At 47.5% G+C, this 21501-nt stretch overlaps 1 protein-coding gene across 1 annotated transcript; it reads left to right on the forward strand.

Moving 5' to 3' along the window:
* Positions 1–9676: 9676 nt before the first annotated feature.
* On the forward strand, positions 9677–15314 carry LOC144094914 (uncharacterized). Its single transcript, XM_077628777.1, has 4 exons — positions 9677–9747; positions 12302–12400; positions 12914–12990; positions 15101–15314. The coding sequence occupies exons 1-4, from the start codon at positions 9690–9692 to the stop codon at positions 15176–15178; spliced, it is 312 nt and encodes a 103-aa protein (XP_077484903.1). The 5' UTR covers positions 9677–9689; the 3' UTR covers positions 15179–15314.
* The last annotated feature ends 6187 nt before the right edge of the window (positions 15315–21501 follow it).

Genomic DNA, 21501 nt, shown 5'->3' on the forward strand with positions numbered 1-21501 from the left:
CTGTCTTGTCCCCTGCTCAGTCTTATGTTTTGTAATCATGTCTACCATAATTTTAAGACACACGAATACATTCTTTTATTTTAAAAAATACATATTTCACTTGTCTAGACAGTATGTAGCGTTATCTAATACACAATGGCATTGCAATGGAAATGCAGTTATTATTGTTGCGTTTGAGCCTTCCACAAATTTTATGAGAAGGCCGTGCTGCAACATGAGCCCCCCCCCTCCCCTTAACAAAATTTCTGGCTACGCCACTGTCCTGCGGGTCTCAGCTGTGAGGGAACACATCAGTACTGTGTCTTGTCCCCTCTTCTCCTTTTTGGCTTCGTGCCATTGCGCTGGTTTACAAAGAATAATAACACTTATTGCCTTTGCACGGTGCATAAAAATAGTGCACTACAATTTGTGCCGTGCTAAAATAGTCACTGTAGTGTAGTAACTTGTAGGATACAGTAACTCGTCAGAAGTGGATTTAGAATGCATCATTTTCAGGGTACTGCACATATGCAAGCGTGGTGTAAAACTGCAGTACAGGAAGAAAGAAGCTAATGAAACAATTCATTCATCCAAGTGCGTCTTTCTGTCTGTTGTTGCCAGGAAGGAAGAAAAGGAAAGTGCACAGGCCTGCTCACTGGCTCTAGCCAAGCCACAATCGCTACTACGTGCAGATAGTAGGAGAGTTGAAAGATGGGATAGAAAGACAGGCTAGTAAAGAGGCGCTAAAGACGAGGCCGATCCCTGAGGTAGTGCAATACCAGGCCAACCGATGGCGGGAGTGAAGCATCCTTCAAACTCTCCGCCACATTTCCAAAAATAAGTCCAACTGAACCCGTAACAGATACTCTACGGGGTCCGGACATTATTTGGAATTGCCCCAGGATCTAACGAGAAGGGTTCAGCTTAAGTTAAGGACAACACGGCAAGCCAGGTAAAGAAAAATTATAGGTGTAACGTTAAGAGACTGGAAGCGGGCAGAGTGGGTAAGGGAACAAGCGCGTGTTAATGACATCCTAGTTGAAATCAAGAGGAAGAAATGGGCTTGGGCAGGGGCATATAATGCAAAGGCAAGATAACCGCTGGTCGTTAAGGGTGACAGAGTGGATTCCAAGAGAAGGCAAGCGTAGCGGGGGCGGAGAAGGATAGGTGGGCAGATGAGATTAAGAAGTCTGCAGGAATAGGGTGGGCGCAGCTCGCAAAGGACAGGGTTAATAGGAGACACATACGAGAGGCTTTGCCCTGCAGTGGGTGTAGTCAGGCTGATGATGATGCCCCGCGATCTATCGTCGAAATTTCTGATATTTCTGCATCCAAGTCTGCATTCACTCTAACCTGCTGCTGTCATAAACCCCAAGGAACGCTAGACTTCATTTTACCTCCATCAACAGCTACAACTCCACTTATCTAGTCGGTTCTGGGGTACACAGGGGTGCGTTCTTGGTCCACTCCTCTTTTTAATATATGTTAATGATTTACCTAACTCTGTGTCTTCTCAAGTTCAGCTCTTTGCTGATGACTATGTGATACACCGTAATATTGTTTCTATCACTGATCAACAATGTTTGCAAACTGACCTTGATGCAGTAACCTCATGGTGCACATCTTGGCTTATGCCGCTCAATACTTCTAAAACTAATCTATGTCTATCACTTGCAGTTCTTGCATTCCCACAACTTATTTCTTAAATAACGATTCTTTCGAACTTGGAACTATTTACAAGTACCTCGGAAGTCACATGCATTCAGACTTAACATGGCTTAACCACATTAATCTCAATTTAGCGTCCGCCAACCTCTCACTCGGCCCGCTAAAGCATAACCTCAGACTGGCTCCCTCGCACCTGAAGAAAGTTAAGTTCATAACAGTCATTTGTCCGAAGATGAATATGCATCAGCCATCTGGGATCCTGACCAAGCCTACCTCATAGCTAACATTGAGTCCTTGTAGAACCATGCTGCGCGTTTTGTTTTTTCACACTACTCACATGCTACCAGCGTCACTGCTTTAAAAAATCGCGGGTGAATTAGAAGGCTTGTCTCACTGCCATAAACTATCACGACTACCACTTTTCTATTAACTGCATCACCATCCCATCTCCTCACCACGATTCTTTCCAATCGCCATCAGCCTTCTTTCCGCGGCTCAACCATCCCCACAAAGTTAAACGCATCAAGTGTCGTTCATCTGCATTTGCCAAGTCAATCATGCCACGCACTATCATGGAGCGGAACAATTTACCAGCACATAGAGCCATTGAATCTAACGCCTCCGCATTTTTTGATCTCATCCGCAGAGACGTTGGCATTTGAAATGTTTCCAGTTTCCATGTTTTCTATTTGCTGTACTTTTGCGATTACTTCTGTTCTTTTCGTGCCTTATACGTACACTGTATTATTCTTAATTTCTGTTATGCCTTATCATTTTCTTTAAACCTATAATTTGTATTGTATTGTTTCCTATTGCCTGTTTCTGTATTTACTCTCTGGTGCTTAATTATATTCTCATGTTATACCTTACCTGTTTTTTGCTCCTTTGCTTGTTAATTATGCTCTTTATACAAGTTTTTTACCAGTGACCCTTCCCCCCTATGTTACATCCTCAAAGGAGCACCTTTAGCTTTACCCCTCATGTAAAGCCCTCACCCAAGGGGCCCTTGAGGTATTTCTAATAAATAAATAAACTGCAGCACTGCCATTTTTGCTTTTTTATAGTTAATTTCCTGATCCAGCCAATCTTTTTAAAAAAACAGTTCCTGTTCTTGTTCTGTATATGTGCATGTTGATGCTTTTTTAGAGTGGTACCATTTTTTTTTAATGTTTACAAAAGTTGTTGTTATGCCTTCTATGCTGATCTTATTTGTCTAGTCTCTCTTATTTACTGTTTTGATGTAACCTTTCTTCATTTCTTGTGACACTCATTTATTTTGATTTATATGTTTATATACTGCTGTATTTTTGTTTCACTTTCATATGTTCCCCACTCCTTTCTGTAATGCCCTTGAGCCCTAAGGGTAATGAAATAAATAGAATAAAAATTGTGCACAGTACACAGGCCTAGAGAGGGGAAAGTGGCTGTCTCCCAACTTGAAGACCTACTAGGGAGGCTGGTTGATATTTAATCGTAAGGTTTTGGAACGCGCTAACTGGCACGAAACACACACACACACGACGAAGTGCTACCAGCAACTGTTTATTTTTCGGAAGAGACATGAGCATAAAAATAGACCATAATGTCAACCATGTGCAACAAGATGTACAGTAGCCCTAGATCCGTGCCTTCAAGTGTAAAAACAAAAAGAGCTAGAAAGCAAGCACGAAAAAACCTTGTCACCCAACACGTGCATATTGCAAAACCTTAAGGCTATTGTAACGCCGCGCTTCATCAACGCATACATTTTTTTTCCCCCTTAGCTTGCGGTCACTGTGAGCCTCCGGTCTGCGTGCAGAGCTCTCAGTGAAGCTCCGAGCTCCCCCTACCTGCGTGCCCCTCTCCCGCAAACAGCAGCAAAGGCACAGGAAACATTTGCCGCTTGACAGCACCGCTGTGAGGGTCGAAGACTCCTAGCTTTGTTAAGCGCCCCAAGAAAGCATGCAAGGCGCACACAACGAGCACGTGGTGCCGCTTGGTCTTAGGCAGCACTCCCACGGCGGCAGATCGCCATACTGCGCGTCTACGGAAATATGCGAACCGCGTCGCATTCCGTGATGGGCCCCCATTTTTTTGGCATTCTCGATGGCACCGAAGCGTCGCGGGTCTCCGCCATCTGACATTCCTGCGGCGAGCTAGTGGATTAGTGGTCCCGCCAATTAGCTGAAAAAGAAAAACTTTTCATCCTTCAAGAGGCGACGCGCAGGTGAGAGGGTTTTCAGAATGTTTTCGGTATGTGTTCCTTTTCCCTTTTAGCCACGCGCCGGGCTCGAAGGTGGGTCCAATCTTCAGGGGCCGTGGCTACCTGCATTGGTTATCGAAGCTTAGGGCGGGCCTCGAAATATGACTGCCCTAACTTCTTTGTTTGCAAAAGCTTTAATATTGCATGTAAAATCATTGGAGAGCACTCCTGTCTAGTTGAGCTAGAGGCTCCGTGCAGTGGCACGTAATTCGACAACCCTAGACTCTAACCTCGGGTCGATGAGTAAGGGCTTGTATCGAGTGTCTCTCTGTGTGAGAATTGTCTTTCTAAGTTGAAGCTTCACTGTCTGTGTGACTCAACTTGTAACGCAGTTTTCCCTTGTACATCCTGTAAATATATTCCCTCTTTGACCTTCAGCTGCACATCTCCCTTCATCACCGCCGAACAACAACGTTTGGAAGGGTCTGCGCCCTTCCGAAGAACCCAATGGACCATCAAAAAAAATAACTCCTGCTGCACGACAGAATTCGGCGACCGTCAGCCCCGAGCTGACACCACCCGCAGGCCCGGCAATGTCCAGGCACCGGGTAACACCCAGCTCGTGGTAGCCACTCGAGAAGACCAGAAGGAATCGATCTCCGGCACCAGCCAAGTTGACAAGGTACCCCAGCTCACCGACCCCAAGGCGGTGAGCCCACGTTGCTCTTCCCAAGCAGCCTCTTGCAAACAATTATTAATTGATCTGCAGCTGCCACGGTAGGCATTTTTTCCTGTGGCCCATCGCCCATGGCCAATGACACTGATGCCAGCTTTTCTGCGACACGGGACTTTCAATGCTACAGCATTAAAACAGCGTAAGCTGTCAGGAGTGCAGCCGGTGCCACTGTGAACTTCACACGCTTGACTGTTTCAAGATTTTTTCACAAAGAAGAAAAATGTTACTTGCTCTAGATCTGCGACTGTCTTGAAAGCTTAATAAAATAAATAAACATTATCATTCTGAAACGAAATTAGCAAGCTGCACCTGAAAGATATAAAGAAAAGCTCTAGAAAGTGCATGGAGAGCCGGGTGAAGGAACATGACCAAAACAAGATATAAGAGAGAAGCCTTATCAGCTCAGAGTATGCTTTGATGCAGAGAGTCATAACAAAACACTGTGGTGCACTCACCACTAGTGCTGGACGCCATCTCCAAACTTAATCTGATGAATGGATCCATATTAGCGCTGTGTCCTGGAGCAGCAAAGTAAGCTGACTGCATACCCGACCGCGGCGGCTGCATTTTTATGGAGGAAAAACGCTAAGGCGCCTGTGTGCTGTGCGATGTCAGTGCACGTTAAAGATCCCCAGGTGGTCGAAATTATTCCGGTGCCCTCCACTACGGCACCTCTTCTTCCTTTCTTCTTTCACTCCTTCCGTTATCCCTTCCCTTACCGGTTCAGGTGTCCAATGATATATGAGACAGATACTGCGCCATTTCCTTTCCCCAAAAAACCAATTATTATTATTATTATTCAACTCACCATGACTGTGGAAATATTTCAGAAACCACTTCAGGCACCATTTGATGGTCTCGAAGGCAGCATGCATGTCACACACAGAACAACAGAAAGGTGAAGAAGCTATTCAAGAGAAACAGAGGACAAGGAATTTGAATCAACAGGGAGAACCCATAGCTGAAGCCAAAGAAGTCATCATCTTTCAGGCACTAACACAACCTGCAAATCTCACAACTTAGCCTGTTCCATCTGCCAGAATGCTGTAGTGCTTTGGGCTTGATCACAAGATCGCAGGTATCACATCAGGAATGTGGAGATAAACAGGAATTAGGAATATGAGAGTGATGGAGACCCTCAGCTCAGTGCAGACATTTTTAATGAAACACAGTCCTCTTTGTAGTGGGGAGAAAGCTATGGAGAGAGTGAAGGCAATGTAGATTGCTTCACACTGTGTACAAGCCTGAACTACACCAGGAGGAGGAAGGGACGACGGAGGTGAAGAGCGGAAAGAGACAAAGAAGGGCACATAATGCATACCATACACAGGTTAGAGCATGGGTGGGTGGATGCAACCCATTTGTGCTCAGGACCATGGTCTCTCAACCTACCTGCACACTACAGGAGCAGTGGCAAATCCCTTGCCTTGCTCACAAACATTGAGCATTGGGCTAGTTGGTTCAGCATGACTGAAAAACGGAAAAGCAGTGCAAAGACAGGGAGGAAGAAAAAAAGCCATGGATGATAGAGAGAGCCGGCTTAAAAATGCGTCCATTTTTCATCTTGCTAAGAGTAAATTCAAGTTGAATCAGAAAACAAAAGAACAATACATACACGGTGATATAGGAAGGAGAAGAGTTTCAGCTCGAACTGATGGTGCCATACATTAGCAGAAAGAGTAATGGAATTCTAATTCTGAAAACACACGATGTACAGGGCAAACAAAAAACAGCGATCACCGTACACTACAAATGATGCCCACTTATTCCTTATTCAGAATATAATTTGTAAGATCAGCCTTGAGTCAATGATAGAAAGGCAAAACCATTTTAGGAACACAAAAGATGACTTTGGTCCAAAGCGAAAACCTAGAAAAGATGGTTCCATTGCATATTTCACTGTTAATATAATTTTGCACCCATGTTTGCAAGCATACTTACTGCACTGTACCAACTCACTCGCAGCACGGCATAGCAAAGCATGAGCGGCCAGATATGTTCAATATTCACAGAGGCAAGACAGCAATGTGGGCTAGTTGGTTATACATTTGGTGCGAATAACGCGCTACAAACTAACAAAACGACAACTGGAAGAACACACAGCTGTTGACAATGAATTGATTGCTTCAGCATGTGACGGAATGTATTTCTGTACCCTCGTACCAGAATAAACTTCAGTTGTTAGTGCGCGCTTGTCCTGTGTCTCCTGTTCTTCCATTTGTCATTTTGTTAGTGTGTAGCGCGTTATTCACACCAAAAAATTCACAGAGGAGCAAGCTCTAATTACAATCTGTCATGCAGTGACATTACCCAAGAGATCCTTGGGTAACACAGGCGAATGCAGACATACAAGAGGGCACCAACAGTCAGGTAAGCAGCAGGACTATATTGGGGAGTCTACGGGCTAAGGTCGCTGCAGGTGGCTCAGAACAGGGTTAAATGGAGGGATCTGGGAGAGGCCCTTGTTCTGAAGTAGGCATAGCTGGGCCAGTTATGACATTACAGTAACATTACAAATGACATGCACACAGTTCATCAGTGCCATCATCACAGTTAGTGAGCTGGCTGTTTAATATTTGAATTGCATTCACCCTACCTTCAGGACACAGGCCTGGAGCAAAGAATAAGATTAAGCATAGAATAACAATCAATAAAAATAACACATAAATAATTAAGAATAAGGAGTAAACAATGGGCACAAAGAATAAGAGTGAAGATAGGATCAGCAATGACAAATCAGTCATCTGCATAGTGTGTGTTTCTTTTGTCTTTGGTCCATTTCCAAAAGGTGAAGAGAATTTATTCCAGAATTATGCCTCAATGCAACCAACCACATTGACGAATGCACAGTAATTAATGAGACAGTTTTTTTTTTCTGCCAATTTGCTGTGTAGCATAGGAAGCGAGAATTCAAAATAATGCCTGTGACCAACCGCCAGAATGCTCTACCCCTAGTCGCACCAAGATAGACTTTCAGCATGAGACTGCTATGGCCATCCTAATCGTTATGTGGCGCCTCTTCAAACAAAATCTGTTCTTTGCAAGCAAGCATGATGGCATCAGTAAGCTGAATAAAAACTGGATTTTGTTTAATTTGCAATGTGTTGGTGTTTCTACACTGCATTGCTGTTGCCATTCTAGTCTTCTGGCCTGCTTTATCTTTATGCATCCAGCAGCTTTTACAATCTTCAGTAATATAGAACTCAATTGTGAATGCTTCTTCAACAACATGAGGTTCATAAACACATACTTCTGTACTGTGCCAAGAAGATGGGCCAGCACTCTGGTGCTACCATTGTGCCAACTGATGGGTTACTCTCCCATCCTCTCCACCGTGAGAGAGAAAGTGTAGGAGACGGGAAAAGAGATTTACATGAAACTGGACCAGGAGAAGCAACTCGAGAGGCAGTGAACAGACAATAATGCATTAGTTGATAGCAAGATTCGCAGCTGCCTAAATCCCTAACTACATGCCAACACATCTCTATGGATCGCATTCAGGGAGAGAATTTATGTACACACTGTTGAGAAAGTTTTAACACCGTATTTAAAGAATATGTCAACAGTAGAGAAATTTCAAACATCCTCCTTTCACTATAAATGCCACACGCAATGATTAGCTTAATTGGAGAAGTGCACCTAGTAGTTTGGGCCAAACGTGATTTTTTTTTTTCATAGTAGTTCATAGTAGGGCTCCAGTCAAAACACGGAAATGTGTATCTGCAAAATTCACAAGTGAATTCAGGCCTGTTACCACCTGACCGCTCACAACTGCTTCCTCCTGAGACCTGGCAATTCGCGACACCTTCCTGAAGAGCAATACACCACACATGCACACATGAAACTACAGCTGTTCTACCTTTCAGAGCTGCCCTAGGCGCTATTGCCCGTAAGCTGATAAGTTCGTCAACAGTGGAGTCATCATCAAGTTCATCAACAGTGGAGAAAAAAAAAATGCACATGTACAGAACCGCTAACCCCACCAGCTCAGTCAACACGTTGTAGCCGCTGTGCAAAGCCTCAGGCACTGAGGCACAGTCCTGAGGAGAAAAAAAACAAATCTCACGCCCACATTGGACCGTATCCATTAGGCTGACAGCGTTGCAACGATCAGCGCAAAATTATGTGCGTCGATATTGAAGGCCAGCTTCGCCACTCGAAAGCAAAGTACGCGCATTAAATTGAGCGCGCTTTTCAAACAAGCGGCTACGGGGCGGTTCGTCGCAGCAAATTATGAATAGCGCTCGCGCTATGTTTCACGGCCTGCAATTTAGATCGAGACCTGCGAAGTCTCAGCACTATATTCGCGCGTTTGGGGAGACTCAACATACTTCCACACAACAACGCGACCATACGGACTACCAACAAACTTCCGTCAAAAAAAAAAAAAGAGAATACTACAATGTGGCCAGATGAGTGTTCGGATCCTGCTAAACTCTGCACTGGCTGTGTGATCATTTGTAATCACTTGTTTGTAATTACTGGACGAATGTGAACTAATATTCATCGCAAAACGTTATGAAAAGATCTACTAACTCCGTGATAGTCAACTTAAACTGATTATGCGTGTCTAAGCTGTATTATTGTTACATGAACCGCTAAGCGCTCACGCAGACGACAGCCTTTCCGAGTGGCGGTTAACGCGCAGAAGTGGAGAGAGATCTTTGCTGAGACTTTCGTGCGTTGACTGGAATGGCGAGCGAAGACGACTTTGCAAAATTTCGTCACTATTTCACGGACGAAGAATGGAAGGGCCTTTCGGAATGCATGAAGACGGCGGACTCGAACCTCAAAAAGAAGTACGAGCTGATGCTGAATCTGGGTGAGTGAACTCTTTTGTACTGCCTTCCTTCGGAGCTGTGTCTTTGAAAGTGCGAATTGCTTTAAAAGTTCTCTGCGATTAATATTGTTTAAGGCTACCAGAATGACGCAATTTTCAAAAAACGCAGCAACTGTGCATATTAGAAAATTTGTGGGGCCAGAATCGACGGCTCAGTCGCACACCACGACAGACATCAATGATTGCTAGCATAAAAGGAGATACAAACAGAAAAAGTCTTGCGCATAAAAGATATGACTCTTACCTGCATATTTACAGGACTGAAGCCAGTGCTTCCTGAATTTATGAAACCAAAGCCGGCCCCAGCTAAACCTGCTAAACCTGCAACAAAGCCCAATTCCCGTAAGTATACAAAGAGCTGTCACAGTGTCAGGTGCTGAGATAATTCTTTCTTTTATTTTTACGGCCACTTTCTTGCTTCATATGCTGATGGAAAGATGCACGTCTCTGCCTCAGTTGCATCTCGGAGCGATATCGCAGAGGTCCGTGACCCTGTATACGCTTAGAATGAGTTTTGTTCGACCTAGAACAGATGTTGGATAATATGTCCAACCAATATTTTGTTGCAGTTGAGAAAACACCTTTTCAGATTAGACGGTCGTGACAAGTTGTTAGTGCGAGCTGCTCGTTTCGATAGGCAAATGATAATAAATACAGCGTACGACGCAGTTAATTGCGCGCCGTAGAATGCTTTTCTCAGCTAAACTGGTGACTTGTTCGAGCTCAAATTCCGCACATAAACGGCAGCAGCTCGGTACAATTGTTTCATGATACATTTGTGTGATGTAATTGCCTGAATCGGTAAAAAAAAAAGAAGTCGGATATTAGCATCGTCTGTGGCGACGAGGAAACGAAACTAGCCGTTATCTCAGTAAATGTACTGGTAGCGCCATCTCGTTTGGCAGATGTGGAGATTCGGCAAAGGAGGCGGGTGGGGATGGTTTGCGGGAGATTTGAACACGTTTTTTTTTTCAACTGCTTTGGTAATGATGACAAAAACTTAATTTGGCCAAAATTCCACTAAATTTCAAGTCTTTTGTAAAAAAAAAAGTCGGAATTCAGTGGAATTACATTGCCGAATATTCGAATATCGAATATTCTTTGCCGGAATTTCTTTGCCGAATTTAGTGGAATTCTTTGTTGAATATCCACCATTTCTCTCCGAAATTTGAGCTCGAACAACTCATCAGTTTAGCTGAGAAAAGCATTCTACGGCACGCGTTTAATTGAGCGACAGTCTGCATCATGTTACACAGCTACCTATGTATGAGAGACGCCGTAGTGGGGGGCTCTGGAATAATATAGACCACCTACCTAGCTATAGGGTACTTAACGTGCATGCGGTGATATATCGACAGAACATGTGTGCGTATATGCATTTTGCCTCCATCAAAATGTGCTTCTACTTCGGTCGGGATTCAATCTCGCGTCCGTTATTGGGGCTCAACAACCAATTACCATTTACTGAGGGCCCCCAGTGGGTAAAATATAGTAGAAAAGACAATCGCGCGGCTGCGATAGGATCCGAACCCACGGCCGGCCCATATACATGCCGCGTATGGTGGTCCCACCTCACCTACAATAATGGTAGTCTAAAAAAACCTCGGGCCTTCTTAACCACATTCAGAGAATAAAACGAGATAGCATTTGGAATATCGCCCACACCAAAATATTGTTGTCGCCTGTGTTGTCGCCTGCCTCAGTCCCGTCATGTTTTGCGGTTTTGCTCTTCATGATGTCATACCAACTGGCCTACACCAAAGTCCTTCTAAGGTATTCCAAAGGACCCCCAAATTTTGCGAGTAAGCCCATCCCATAAAAAGTATTAAAGTGGATTAGTGCGGATTAATGGGTCTCTATTATTTCGGATAGGTGGATTGGTGGGGATTAGTGAGTGGATTGAGGTTGAAGATTGTGTCGCTATGATAATTCAGTGGAAGGTACTAGAAAATTCCTGAGATTTACACATTTGACGGTGCTGATGGCGTCGCGCCCCTCTTGACCAATCATTGAATTTCGTTACGGAGAAGCCCGGTGGTTTTCGCAAGACGACGACTTAATTTGGCATTCATAAATGGCACACACACACACACACGCACGCACATCCGTTACCCTCGCGCGCACCCACCACACATACACAATTACAAATACACAGCCACCGGAAAGGGAAAACCATATGCCATACGTTCATTGGTCTCTTGACTGAATGAGCTCCTTTGTACGGGTGGACTACTCTTCCTAGGAAATTGTTCCAGAGAAAAATGCACGCACTCTTTTGCAAAAGTTTCGTGGAAATGCACGCGATACGGTTCCTTTTCCGTCAGTAGAAGTCGCTGCTCTAGTAACCAAATTCGGAGATTCTCGGTATGATTATGCGCCCGGCACAGAGCTGTTTTAACTACACGATGCATAAATTAGTGGCAGAATTTATAATCAAAGGGGCTCTGAAACGTACAGAACGCACACAGTAACAAACAGCCATTCAGAGATTTCGTACATCAAGTAAACACACCTTTTCCAATAAAAATTGGGCAGCTGCAAGTCCATTCACAGGATCAGGAAACGCTTCAGGCTATCAAGAAATGTGTCATGGTCAATCATAGACGCCACGAATTCCGATCGAAACTCACAAACTATCCTCCGAGCTTTCTCACAAACTTTCCTTTGAAACAGTTTTGAAACATCACTCAATTACTAGAGATTATATATGGTTTGATGTTTTACTGAGTTGGGGACTGCTGTTTGGTTTTGTTCTCCTAATAGAGTGTAGTAAGTGACGCTTGATTGGTCTGGAGCATGTTTGTTTTTCTGCGCAAAATAGTAGCGTTCCGTTAAAACTGCTTGATGCGCACGATTCTACAAGCCAGTCTTACAAATATCGTGGGGTGAAATGCAGCCTCGCCCGAGACGTCTTCCAGCGGGTCCCGCTACCCGAGACGCCAGCGAAAAGACATCAACTACATGGAATGCGAGAACTCGGACGAAGAATACCTATGTGAGTTGTCTGCTAAAGCCGGTTCCTGGCTTCCAACACGAGAATGGGAAATGCACACCTTATTGTAAAAGAGTCTTTTGGTGTAGCTCGTAAGGGGTGAACACATGAAATGCAGAGCGGCTTGTCTACAGCGTCAAGAGCTCTTAGCACAAACCTTCTTAGCTACTTACATGCTTCACTTTCTGGAGCGGCCAGTTGGGCAGCTTGTTATACGGTTAATGTATGTCGCACAAAAGGAGTGTTCTGATGAATTCATTTTTATCGTGGCCTGAATGAGCCTAGGACACCCAGACACGGATATTTCACTCGCAAATTGTTTCCGCTGCAATCGGCGAGCAGTGCATATATAAAATATCCCAATGGGCGTTGAAACTCCCTTGGACGTCCTGTAGACGTTCAGGATGTCTGCAGGGCGTCTGCAGAACGTCCAAGGAAGATTCAGTGCCCATTCTGATGTCGGCAACCGCACACCTTTTTTTTTCCTAAACCACGGTGCGGGTAATCTGCTTCCAGTTTGCGATGACTGCGATGTCGACCATCCCGGCGACTGCCCCAAGCACGGACCACTGACCCATGTCAAGGACGCAGAGGTGAGTGCAAGCACGCGAGCTTGACGAATTTGAAAAGCTGCCTTCAGACCGCGTTCGCATCTACCTCGTTTCGGCCGGCACATAGTGATCCGGTGAAAAATACGACAGCGAACTTGCCGAACGGAGATAGTGGTGCGTAGCATCAAAGCGTGCCTTCGTCCTATTGCAGTTCTCAAATATGGCAATTCTCTCTGCCTCCTTTCACCGCCTTTTTCATTCTATTCCTGACTGCGTGGTTCCGGTTCCCACCTTGATCAAGACCGTTCACTGCGCCTTTTTATTTGACTCCACCCGCATATCACGCCTCCTTTTCATTATTTCATCACAGTGCAATGACTGCTTGATTCATGCAAACACAACTGATGAAGAGAGTTTTCGAGTCTGAAACTTCATCTCCAATGAATATCGCAAGTGTGGTTTGTGTGTTTCCAGGGCTGTGGCCAATGGCATTGCAGAAAGGCAGCCTCAAACTGCTACGCCGTTCGCCAAGCACTTATGGAGAGGTCTTCGCAGCTATATTGAAGATAATAATCTCTTTTCCCCTTTTAGGCTCGGCTTTCGATCAGGTCTTTCTGCACACGACGCATTTCTTCTTATCAAACACGAAGTCCTCACGGGGATACCTCCTGGCGGAGAGCACCTTCTTCTCACACTTGAAATTATGGGCGCCTTCGACATTTCCAATTCTGTAATTCTGGAAGGTCTAAATCATATACACTGTGACTCTCGCATCTTCCAATATATCGCCACCTTCCTCACTGCCCACACAGCCACGATAGGTATCGGATCTACTAGATAGTCTTCCTTCCAAGCACCTGAGAAGGGCACTCCACAAGGAGCTGTCCTATCACCACTGCTATTCAATAAACGCATGGCCCCTCTCGCCCACAAGCTCTCTACACTCTCTGAGACATCGGATAAACCATCTATGCGGATGAAAACACCATCTGGTCAACCTGAGGATTCCTCGCCGCCAAAGAGCAAGCCTTACAAACAGCCATCAGTGTGGTCGAGCATTTTGTTCAGAGCAGCGGTATGCAGTGTGCACCGGAGAAATCGGAAATCATCCGTCTTCATGGTCCCCGCTATCGTTCCCCTGGCCCAATCATAATCAAATTCACAACCGCCCTATCCATGCCCTATCCAACCCTAGCCATGAGTCGAATCCAGTATGGTCTCCCATATACCACAATATTGATCGCACCACCGAGAGTAAGATCGATATCCTTATCCGTTATGACCTCTTTAAAACAGCTCTGGGCCTTCCCATGTGTACATTCACCACTAGACTGGTTGCACTTTGGATTCACAACATGTTTGCGGAAATCCAGTAGGCTGTTCTGAACTCCCAACAGACTCGCCTCCTCACCACCTCGGCAGGTAGGGCCATCCTTTCAAGGATAGGCGACCCATGGCCCTGACCGGAGTTCTTCCAAATGCTGTCCGCTCACGCCTTTACATAGACCCTATCCTTCGCCATATGAAGCACGAGTCACAGGCCCCGCGCTGTCAGGCCCGCCTTCGCAGCCTCTGCAGGCCATACGGCGAAGACAGCTCTGCTATATATGTGGATGTTAATTCCTATGCGCAGCCCCACAGATATGCTGCGCTGCTGTCAATCACGCCAACACCCCTTTTCTTGGAGCCTCCTTCACGGCACAGGATGCTGCAGCCGCAGAAGCCATTGCAATAGCCATCAGCATCGAAATGTGCGACACCCAACACCACGGCACTCACATTTTTATCCCAAGCAGCCTGCAGAGCCTAAACGAGTGGACCAGTCCCGGGCACGGCTCTCCGCATATTGGGCGGCACTCTTCAGTATGATCACGTCATCACCTGGCGACATGCAGGTCTCGATGTCAATATTAGGGCAGATACCGTGTATAGCTCGAGATTACACCGACCGAGCAGGGCACCTTGAGTCTACTCTTTACCCCCTCTCAGCCCATTTTTCAACCTGCCTGGAGACCCTCCTCCTAAATAGGCGTCTCTACGCCCCGCCAGATCAGAATCTCCCTTGAGGATTCCTACCACCTAAGCCGCATCGAAACACTTACTTTCCCCAATCTCCACCACCTATACCGCATTCACCGAACATTATGCGCAGATACATGTCCCTGGTGTGGCGATATTCCCCCGTTCACGGACGTTACATGGATCTGCTCAGCTAAACCGAACCACTTGAAGCCGCACAACGCGGCTCTGGAGCAGTGGGAGGTGAAGCTGGCCAGCGGCACCCTGGGAGACCAGGAGGCGCTAGTCGTCATCGCCCAAGCGTCGGCGGAAGCCACTGGAGTCTTGAGCTGAGGAGCCCACCCCCAATCCGCTCCGGTCTTCTTTTTACAAATAAATGTTTATTCTCTCTTTCTGCCATTGACGTCACTGTCGCTGCTGCCATTGAGGTGGAAGGTAAGGTGAACGCATCTGGTTTACACGCAGTAAAAGATGGCTCGGAGATCGCTGCGTTGGAAGCACGGCAGTGGCAAATGTTTAGATTCCAAGTCGATGAGGCCTAAATGTTTCTGGAATCTGTGTTTAAAAACCGATTAATTTCTAGACAGCGCTTCTTAACGTCAGGAAAAAAGTTTGTTGGAAAAAAAGCATTGTGGGGGAGAGAGATTAAAGCAGGTTAGGGACAAATAGCAAAAGGCGGAGCGATGTGCGATTGTGAACAATGGTTCAGAATGGTATGTTTTCATTGGTGACAAGTGCAGCTGGCCTCAACTCAAAGGTCAGTATGGCCTTCCTACAGACACAAGTAACCACTTGCCTGCAGGTAATATTTACGGCCATGTAAGGTATTTTATTACCTGCAGCTCTTAGTGCCAAAGGATAGAATTACACGTTGCCCGTGGATAAAAATTGGCTGCAGATATTCCCACAAACCTATGCTGCTGCTCCATAGGATGAATCATCTTTTGGCAAAAAGCAGTGCCTCCTGGAAACTGCATATACAAGCACCACTATGATAGTAAAATGAGCAAACTCTGCACATGACTAATGAGTCTTTCTGTTCACAAGAACGTTGTTACCCATCAATTACTCTGCACTGACAAGACAACAGCATAAAGCAGACCACAAGATTATGCACCAGCTAATGGAGTATTTATTGCACTTGGAATCCCTTGCTTTATTCTTGCCAACACACATTTTCTATAGCTCATGCAGAACTTTGGAAGCACGGCCAGCCGCCGAGAAGAGAAAAGCCCTTGTACTGGCCTCAAATAAAGTTCTTTTCCTTCTTTCTTTCCTTCGATGTTTCGTTATCACTGCATATGATGTGAAACGTTGCAAGGGGGAAAACAGCATATGCAATACCATGACGCATGCAGTTGAGAGAGAGGCCCTAAATCTTCAGTTTCGCTGTCGCTGCACGTTAGATTTCATGTGCTATGCATCTTTACTGTAGCGACTTTTAGAAATCTTCCCGCCTCAACCGCCGGCTCATTTGCGATGCGCGCCCGAACCAGATATGTACCGTTGCCAAGCTTACTACCAGCCTAAAGTTACCGCAATATGCTAGCTCCGTGCGCAGTTTCACCGCAAACTAGCCAGTGGTAGACGTGGGCAGATTTTAAAAACCGTGTACGTTCATGATGCAAAACAGGGGTGTATGCTCGCATATGAATTAAACACAATACACACTTGAAACCTTATTTTAGCCGGCACTGTGTTGAGCCTCGAGGATATATTACTTACCAGCGCAAGTTGTCGGCGTGACTTGGTTAGTGACGACGGTGCAAACCGGAAATTTCTGCACGTACGACACGTCGGCATACGGTTACAGAGGCACCAGTCTTAATCCTGTGGACCAGCAAGCGAACTTCGAAACACATGTGTGGGAAACGCAAGAAACAAAAACATGATACACAGCTTGCGCTGGGACTGCGACAACCGCGGCTGTGACGGCTGCGAGGACCGCCCGCACCAGACCGGGAGTGCAAAACGAAAATCTTGTAGAAAACATTATCACGCACTGAAAATCCATAATTTTCAGTTGTAATCACTATAAGCTAATAATATTACATGTAATTCGAAATAAGTGTCCAGTAGCGGCTCCGTGACGTCTAGAAGCAACTGTTCAATAGCCATTCGAAACCGTATTTACGTAGATATGGTGCACAAAAGAAGGAGCGAGCCTGAAAAAGTCGCAGCAAAGAGCCCGCCAACTTTAGAATGTAATTATTGGCTCTCTATTGCGCGTAGATGTATGTTATTTCTCGAATGTTCATCGCAACAACATCTAGCAAGTTAGCTAGTTTACAAGGCATGCTCGGGAGGTGTTTCAGAGCCCCTTTAAGCTCTTAAGGGTATGACGCGAGAGCGTTCATGGGTCCATTCAGCGGCCTGGTGTTCTCTTTGCGTATTACTTCGCAGACAATGACGCTCTTCTTTCTTTCACCATCGCGTAACGCTTAAACCACCCTTGAGAGTACAATGCGATAGGATTAGAGATCCCGCTCGCGTAAGTATACTCTGTCCTCTCGTGCTGACCCGAAAGACGCGGGTTCGATCCCAGCCGCTCTAGTCGAATTCGGATGGAGGCGGAATTCTATAGAGGTCGGTGTACTGTGTGATGTCAGTGCACGTTAGCAATCCGTGGTCGAAATTTCCGGAGCTTTTCACTACGGCGTCCCTCATTGCATGAGGCGCTTTGGGGCCTGAATTTTTACAAAAGAAATCCCTGTCCTTTCGGTTCTGTCTACAAGCCCATATATGCGAAGTTGGTAATAATCTACCTCACATTCATAGATGCCTGGGACTCCCCATACCACTCCTGGATCAATGTTGCAGCGGTCAAACGGAGTGTCACTGCCCCGGCTGGCAGGTGGCTGTTTCAAATACAGCCACCGGTGGGACTTGGGAGACCCAGGCTGCTCTTCTCGACCGAGAAACCACTTACGACCAATCGTTAACTGCCGCATGCCGCGGGGTGTAGTTTGATGAATTCGCAATGATGAATTCACACGGTCACGTGCGCGACGTAGGTGGCAGTTGGGCCACCTGCTTATCTCGACTCGTCGACGACGACGCGAAATTGGAGGGGCCACTTCAGCTCCGCCTTAAGGGTATGGCGTAATAAAGTTAATGAGTTAATGCCCATATGTGCGGAATTGGTCATTCTCTACTTCAAATTCATAGTTCCCTGGGAGCCCTACTACCACTTCTGGCGCAGTGGCGTAGCGGTTAAGCGATAAGTCACTGCCCAGAACGGCAGCTGCTGCCACCAGTCCTCCTTGTGCGACCCAGGTTGCTATTCCCTAGTGACCAATCGGCAACGCTGGGCCACCTGCCACGGTGGGTAGTTTCCTCACATTCCGATGGGTAGGTTGTGATGACGCCGCAAGGGCACGTCACCGAGGTGGCCCAACTGCCTCCTAGGTTGCACTCTGTGGACCGCTTGCCAGAGCCACGCCTGGCACGCCCGTGATTCTTCACTCACGATGCCGACAACGCGACGCCGAATTTTCTGGTGAATGTGGCCTTTAACGCTATCACGTTAAAATCCTTTCGTTTCGCTTGCCGTGGCTTCCTTGCTGTAAAAGCTGCAAAAGGACCGCAGCTCCCGTTTTACAGCCACACGTGCGATGCAGCTGTGGAATAGGGAAGTCAGCGCCAGCCCTCCGCCGGGCGTCGGATGACCGAGGATAACTGCCGGTACCCCCAACGTTCCTTCGGGTCAAACGACCACTGGGCCGGTTGCCCAAGGCATTCGGCACACGACTGAGGTCCGTCCGCAAGGCGGTCCCAACCAGGAACCGTGGCTGAGATGGCTCTGCCTCCACCCGTGCACATTCCGCGAGAGGCGCCCAGACCAGCTGGGCCACCGCGCGTCCTCCCGGCGGCGATGGGTACCCGTCCTCAGCGCGTAACCTCCCATTGGAACAGGATTCCCACCAGGAAGACATCCCTAGCCGCCTCCCATCTCCCTGGTAACCGGAGCATCGCTGCTCTCGTCCACGGATATGGTGATGACATTTCGGCTTCAGGTAGCATATATACAAAACACGTTTCGGGAAACCACAAGGAAAAGAAATGGCTTCTCAGGCTCCTTGCCCTCTCCATGGAGGAGGCCTTCGCCCTACGAGTGCTACCTCGACTGCATTTTTCGTCCCAACATTTCTCCAAGAATGACCCCTCTCCCTTTCCAACATGGGTCGCATTAACAAAAACTGCTTTTTGGGGAAAGTCCACTCTCCTGCCCAAACCTAGGCAGAGCCTCCATTCGGCCAGAATAAGGCGGTTGACTTGGGTCACGAAAGACTAGTGCAGTAGTGAACTTCCAGTGAACTACCTTTCCCCATGAATTCCCCGTCTCCCAAGGCAACATGGGTTGCATTAACACAAAGGGAGCTTTCTAGGCAACACCCACTCTTCGAACCTAACCGAGGTAGCGCCGCCATCGCCGAGGAAGACTATAAGGAGTGGAAACTCCACCGTCTGCGGCGACCAAAAAAGGTCACAAGCCCGGGGCGCCACTATCCTGCTGGCGGCGCCTGGCGGCCTGGAAGGTACTGAAATACAACGTCACGGCGTGCCCGCTGAAGCAAGCACCCGTTTTGTGTGCTTGTCATCTGCTTTTAGCGCGCGCCGCCGGAGAGCGCGCTGGAGCTATAGAGGCTACAAGGTTCTAGCCTCTGTACTGCAGCCGCCTGCCCGGGCGCTGCATTTTTTTTTCTGCTGCTTCTACGAGGCGCCGTAAGGCGCCGCCACTGCATGCGCCCCCGTCGGCGCATACAATTGTGACTTTATCTGGTCGCCTGCGCTCGCTCGCGCTGACGGGAGTTTCACCTCCTGGATAGTCTTGCTCCGTGGCCGCCATACAGCCAAAAGGAGAAGGGACCCTTCGGTTACGAAAAACTACGGCAGTCCTGAACTGTCCATGTAAATTATTTTTCCATGAATGCCCTGTCTCCCAAGGAAATTCGAGTTGTGTTTACAAGAAGGGCGCTTTTTAGGGGATGTCCACTCTTCGACTCTTAACTAAGCAGCGCCCCAATCCGACCACATAAGGAGGACTTCGGTTACGAAAGACTATGCCAATGTTGAGTTTCCTGTGTATTCCGTTTCCTCATGTCCGGCGGGTGCAGAAGCCATAGCAATAGCCATTATCATCAAAATGGGCGACACTCAAAACCACGGCAGCCCCATTTTACAGACACCCAAGCCGCCTGCGGTGCCTATACGAGTGGACGTGTCTCACGCACAGCTCTCCGCCATCTGGGCGGCCTTCTCCAGTATGACCATGTCATCACCTGGGTCCCAGGACATGCAGGTCTCGATGGCAATATTAGGGCAGTTGCCCTAGCTCGAGATTATACCAAACGAGCGGGGCACACTGGCTCTACTCTCTACCGCCTCTCATCCCATTTTTCAACCCATCTAGAGACCCTCCGCCGTAATAGGCGTCTCTACCTCCCGCCACATAAGAAACTTTCCCCGGAGAACTCCTACCACTTAAGACGCATTCAAGCCCTCTCTCAACCCAATCTCCACCACCTACACCGCATTTACCCAACATTATACACAGATACATGTCCTTGGTGTTGTGATGACCGCCCATAATGCGCAGGTCCACACGGGACGGAGAGGCAAAGAGACACCGTATGGCTCAGTTTAAACAAAACAGATATATTTAATAATTATACATGATTAAGATTCAGAGGCTGGGGCGTCCGAGGTTACGTGCCGACGACTTCATGGGGACGATGGAGGGGCTCCGGAGTTGAGCTCGGACGGTTGCTGGCAGAAGCTGCACGCCGTCGGGCTTCGGCGCTGAAGGCCCTCTTGGCGAATGATGTCGTCCTGAGCCTGCCTTCTTCGGTACTGCTTGTCGATTTTTATATCCTCTTATCCCCACACTCCCTAGGGTGAGGACGCCCACGCCAGAAAGGGGGGGGGGGCTAGGGCTTTCCCTTGGGCGCACAAACACACCGCCGCACTTATGGTCTCGTCTTCGAGGTAGCGCATAGCGTCGGCTGTGGTAAGGCGCGCTCTGGCCCGCTGTCGGTTCCCGCGGGTCACCGGCCTCCGTTCTCCATCAAATGACACTCGCCCCTCAAGGCCGGAACGCGAGGTCACTAAAAGGCCGGGAAAGTGGTCCCTTGTCCTGGGATGTGCTCGGGAGGGTTGATTGATGATGCCCACCGTCTTGCCACGGGGCCAGGCCCGCCGAAACGAGGCCGCCCTGGAACGGCCACGGCAATTGGGGAGGATAAAGCCCGTTTCCCCGCGGCGGCGGCGGCGGCGTTCGACTCGTGCCGACACTATGGAAAGGGGGTCCGGTTGGGCTTAAACCCCTTCGTTCTGGTCGTCACTCTCAACGAGTATGGCTCGGTAATTGATGATGCCGCTGTCATCTGGGTCGTCTCCGTGCGGTCCACGGCGGCAGGCCCAAAAGCAATCTCACTCAAGTTGCTTGCAGCCATATACAGTAGAAACATGAAAGGGGGTCCGGTTGTGCTTTCGCCGCCACTGGGGGCTCCGTCTACGCCGCGCCGTCGAACG

The sequence above is a fragment of the Amblyomma americanum genome, chromosome 6, assembly GCF_052857255.1.
Source record: "Amblyomma americanum isolate KBUSLIRL-KWMA chromosome 6, ASM5285725v1, whole genome shotgun sequence".
Classification (NCBI taxonomy): Eukaryota; Metazoa; Arthropoda; class Arachnida; order Ixodida; family Ixodidae; genus Amblyomma; species Amblyomma americanum.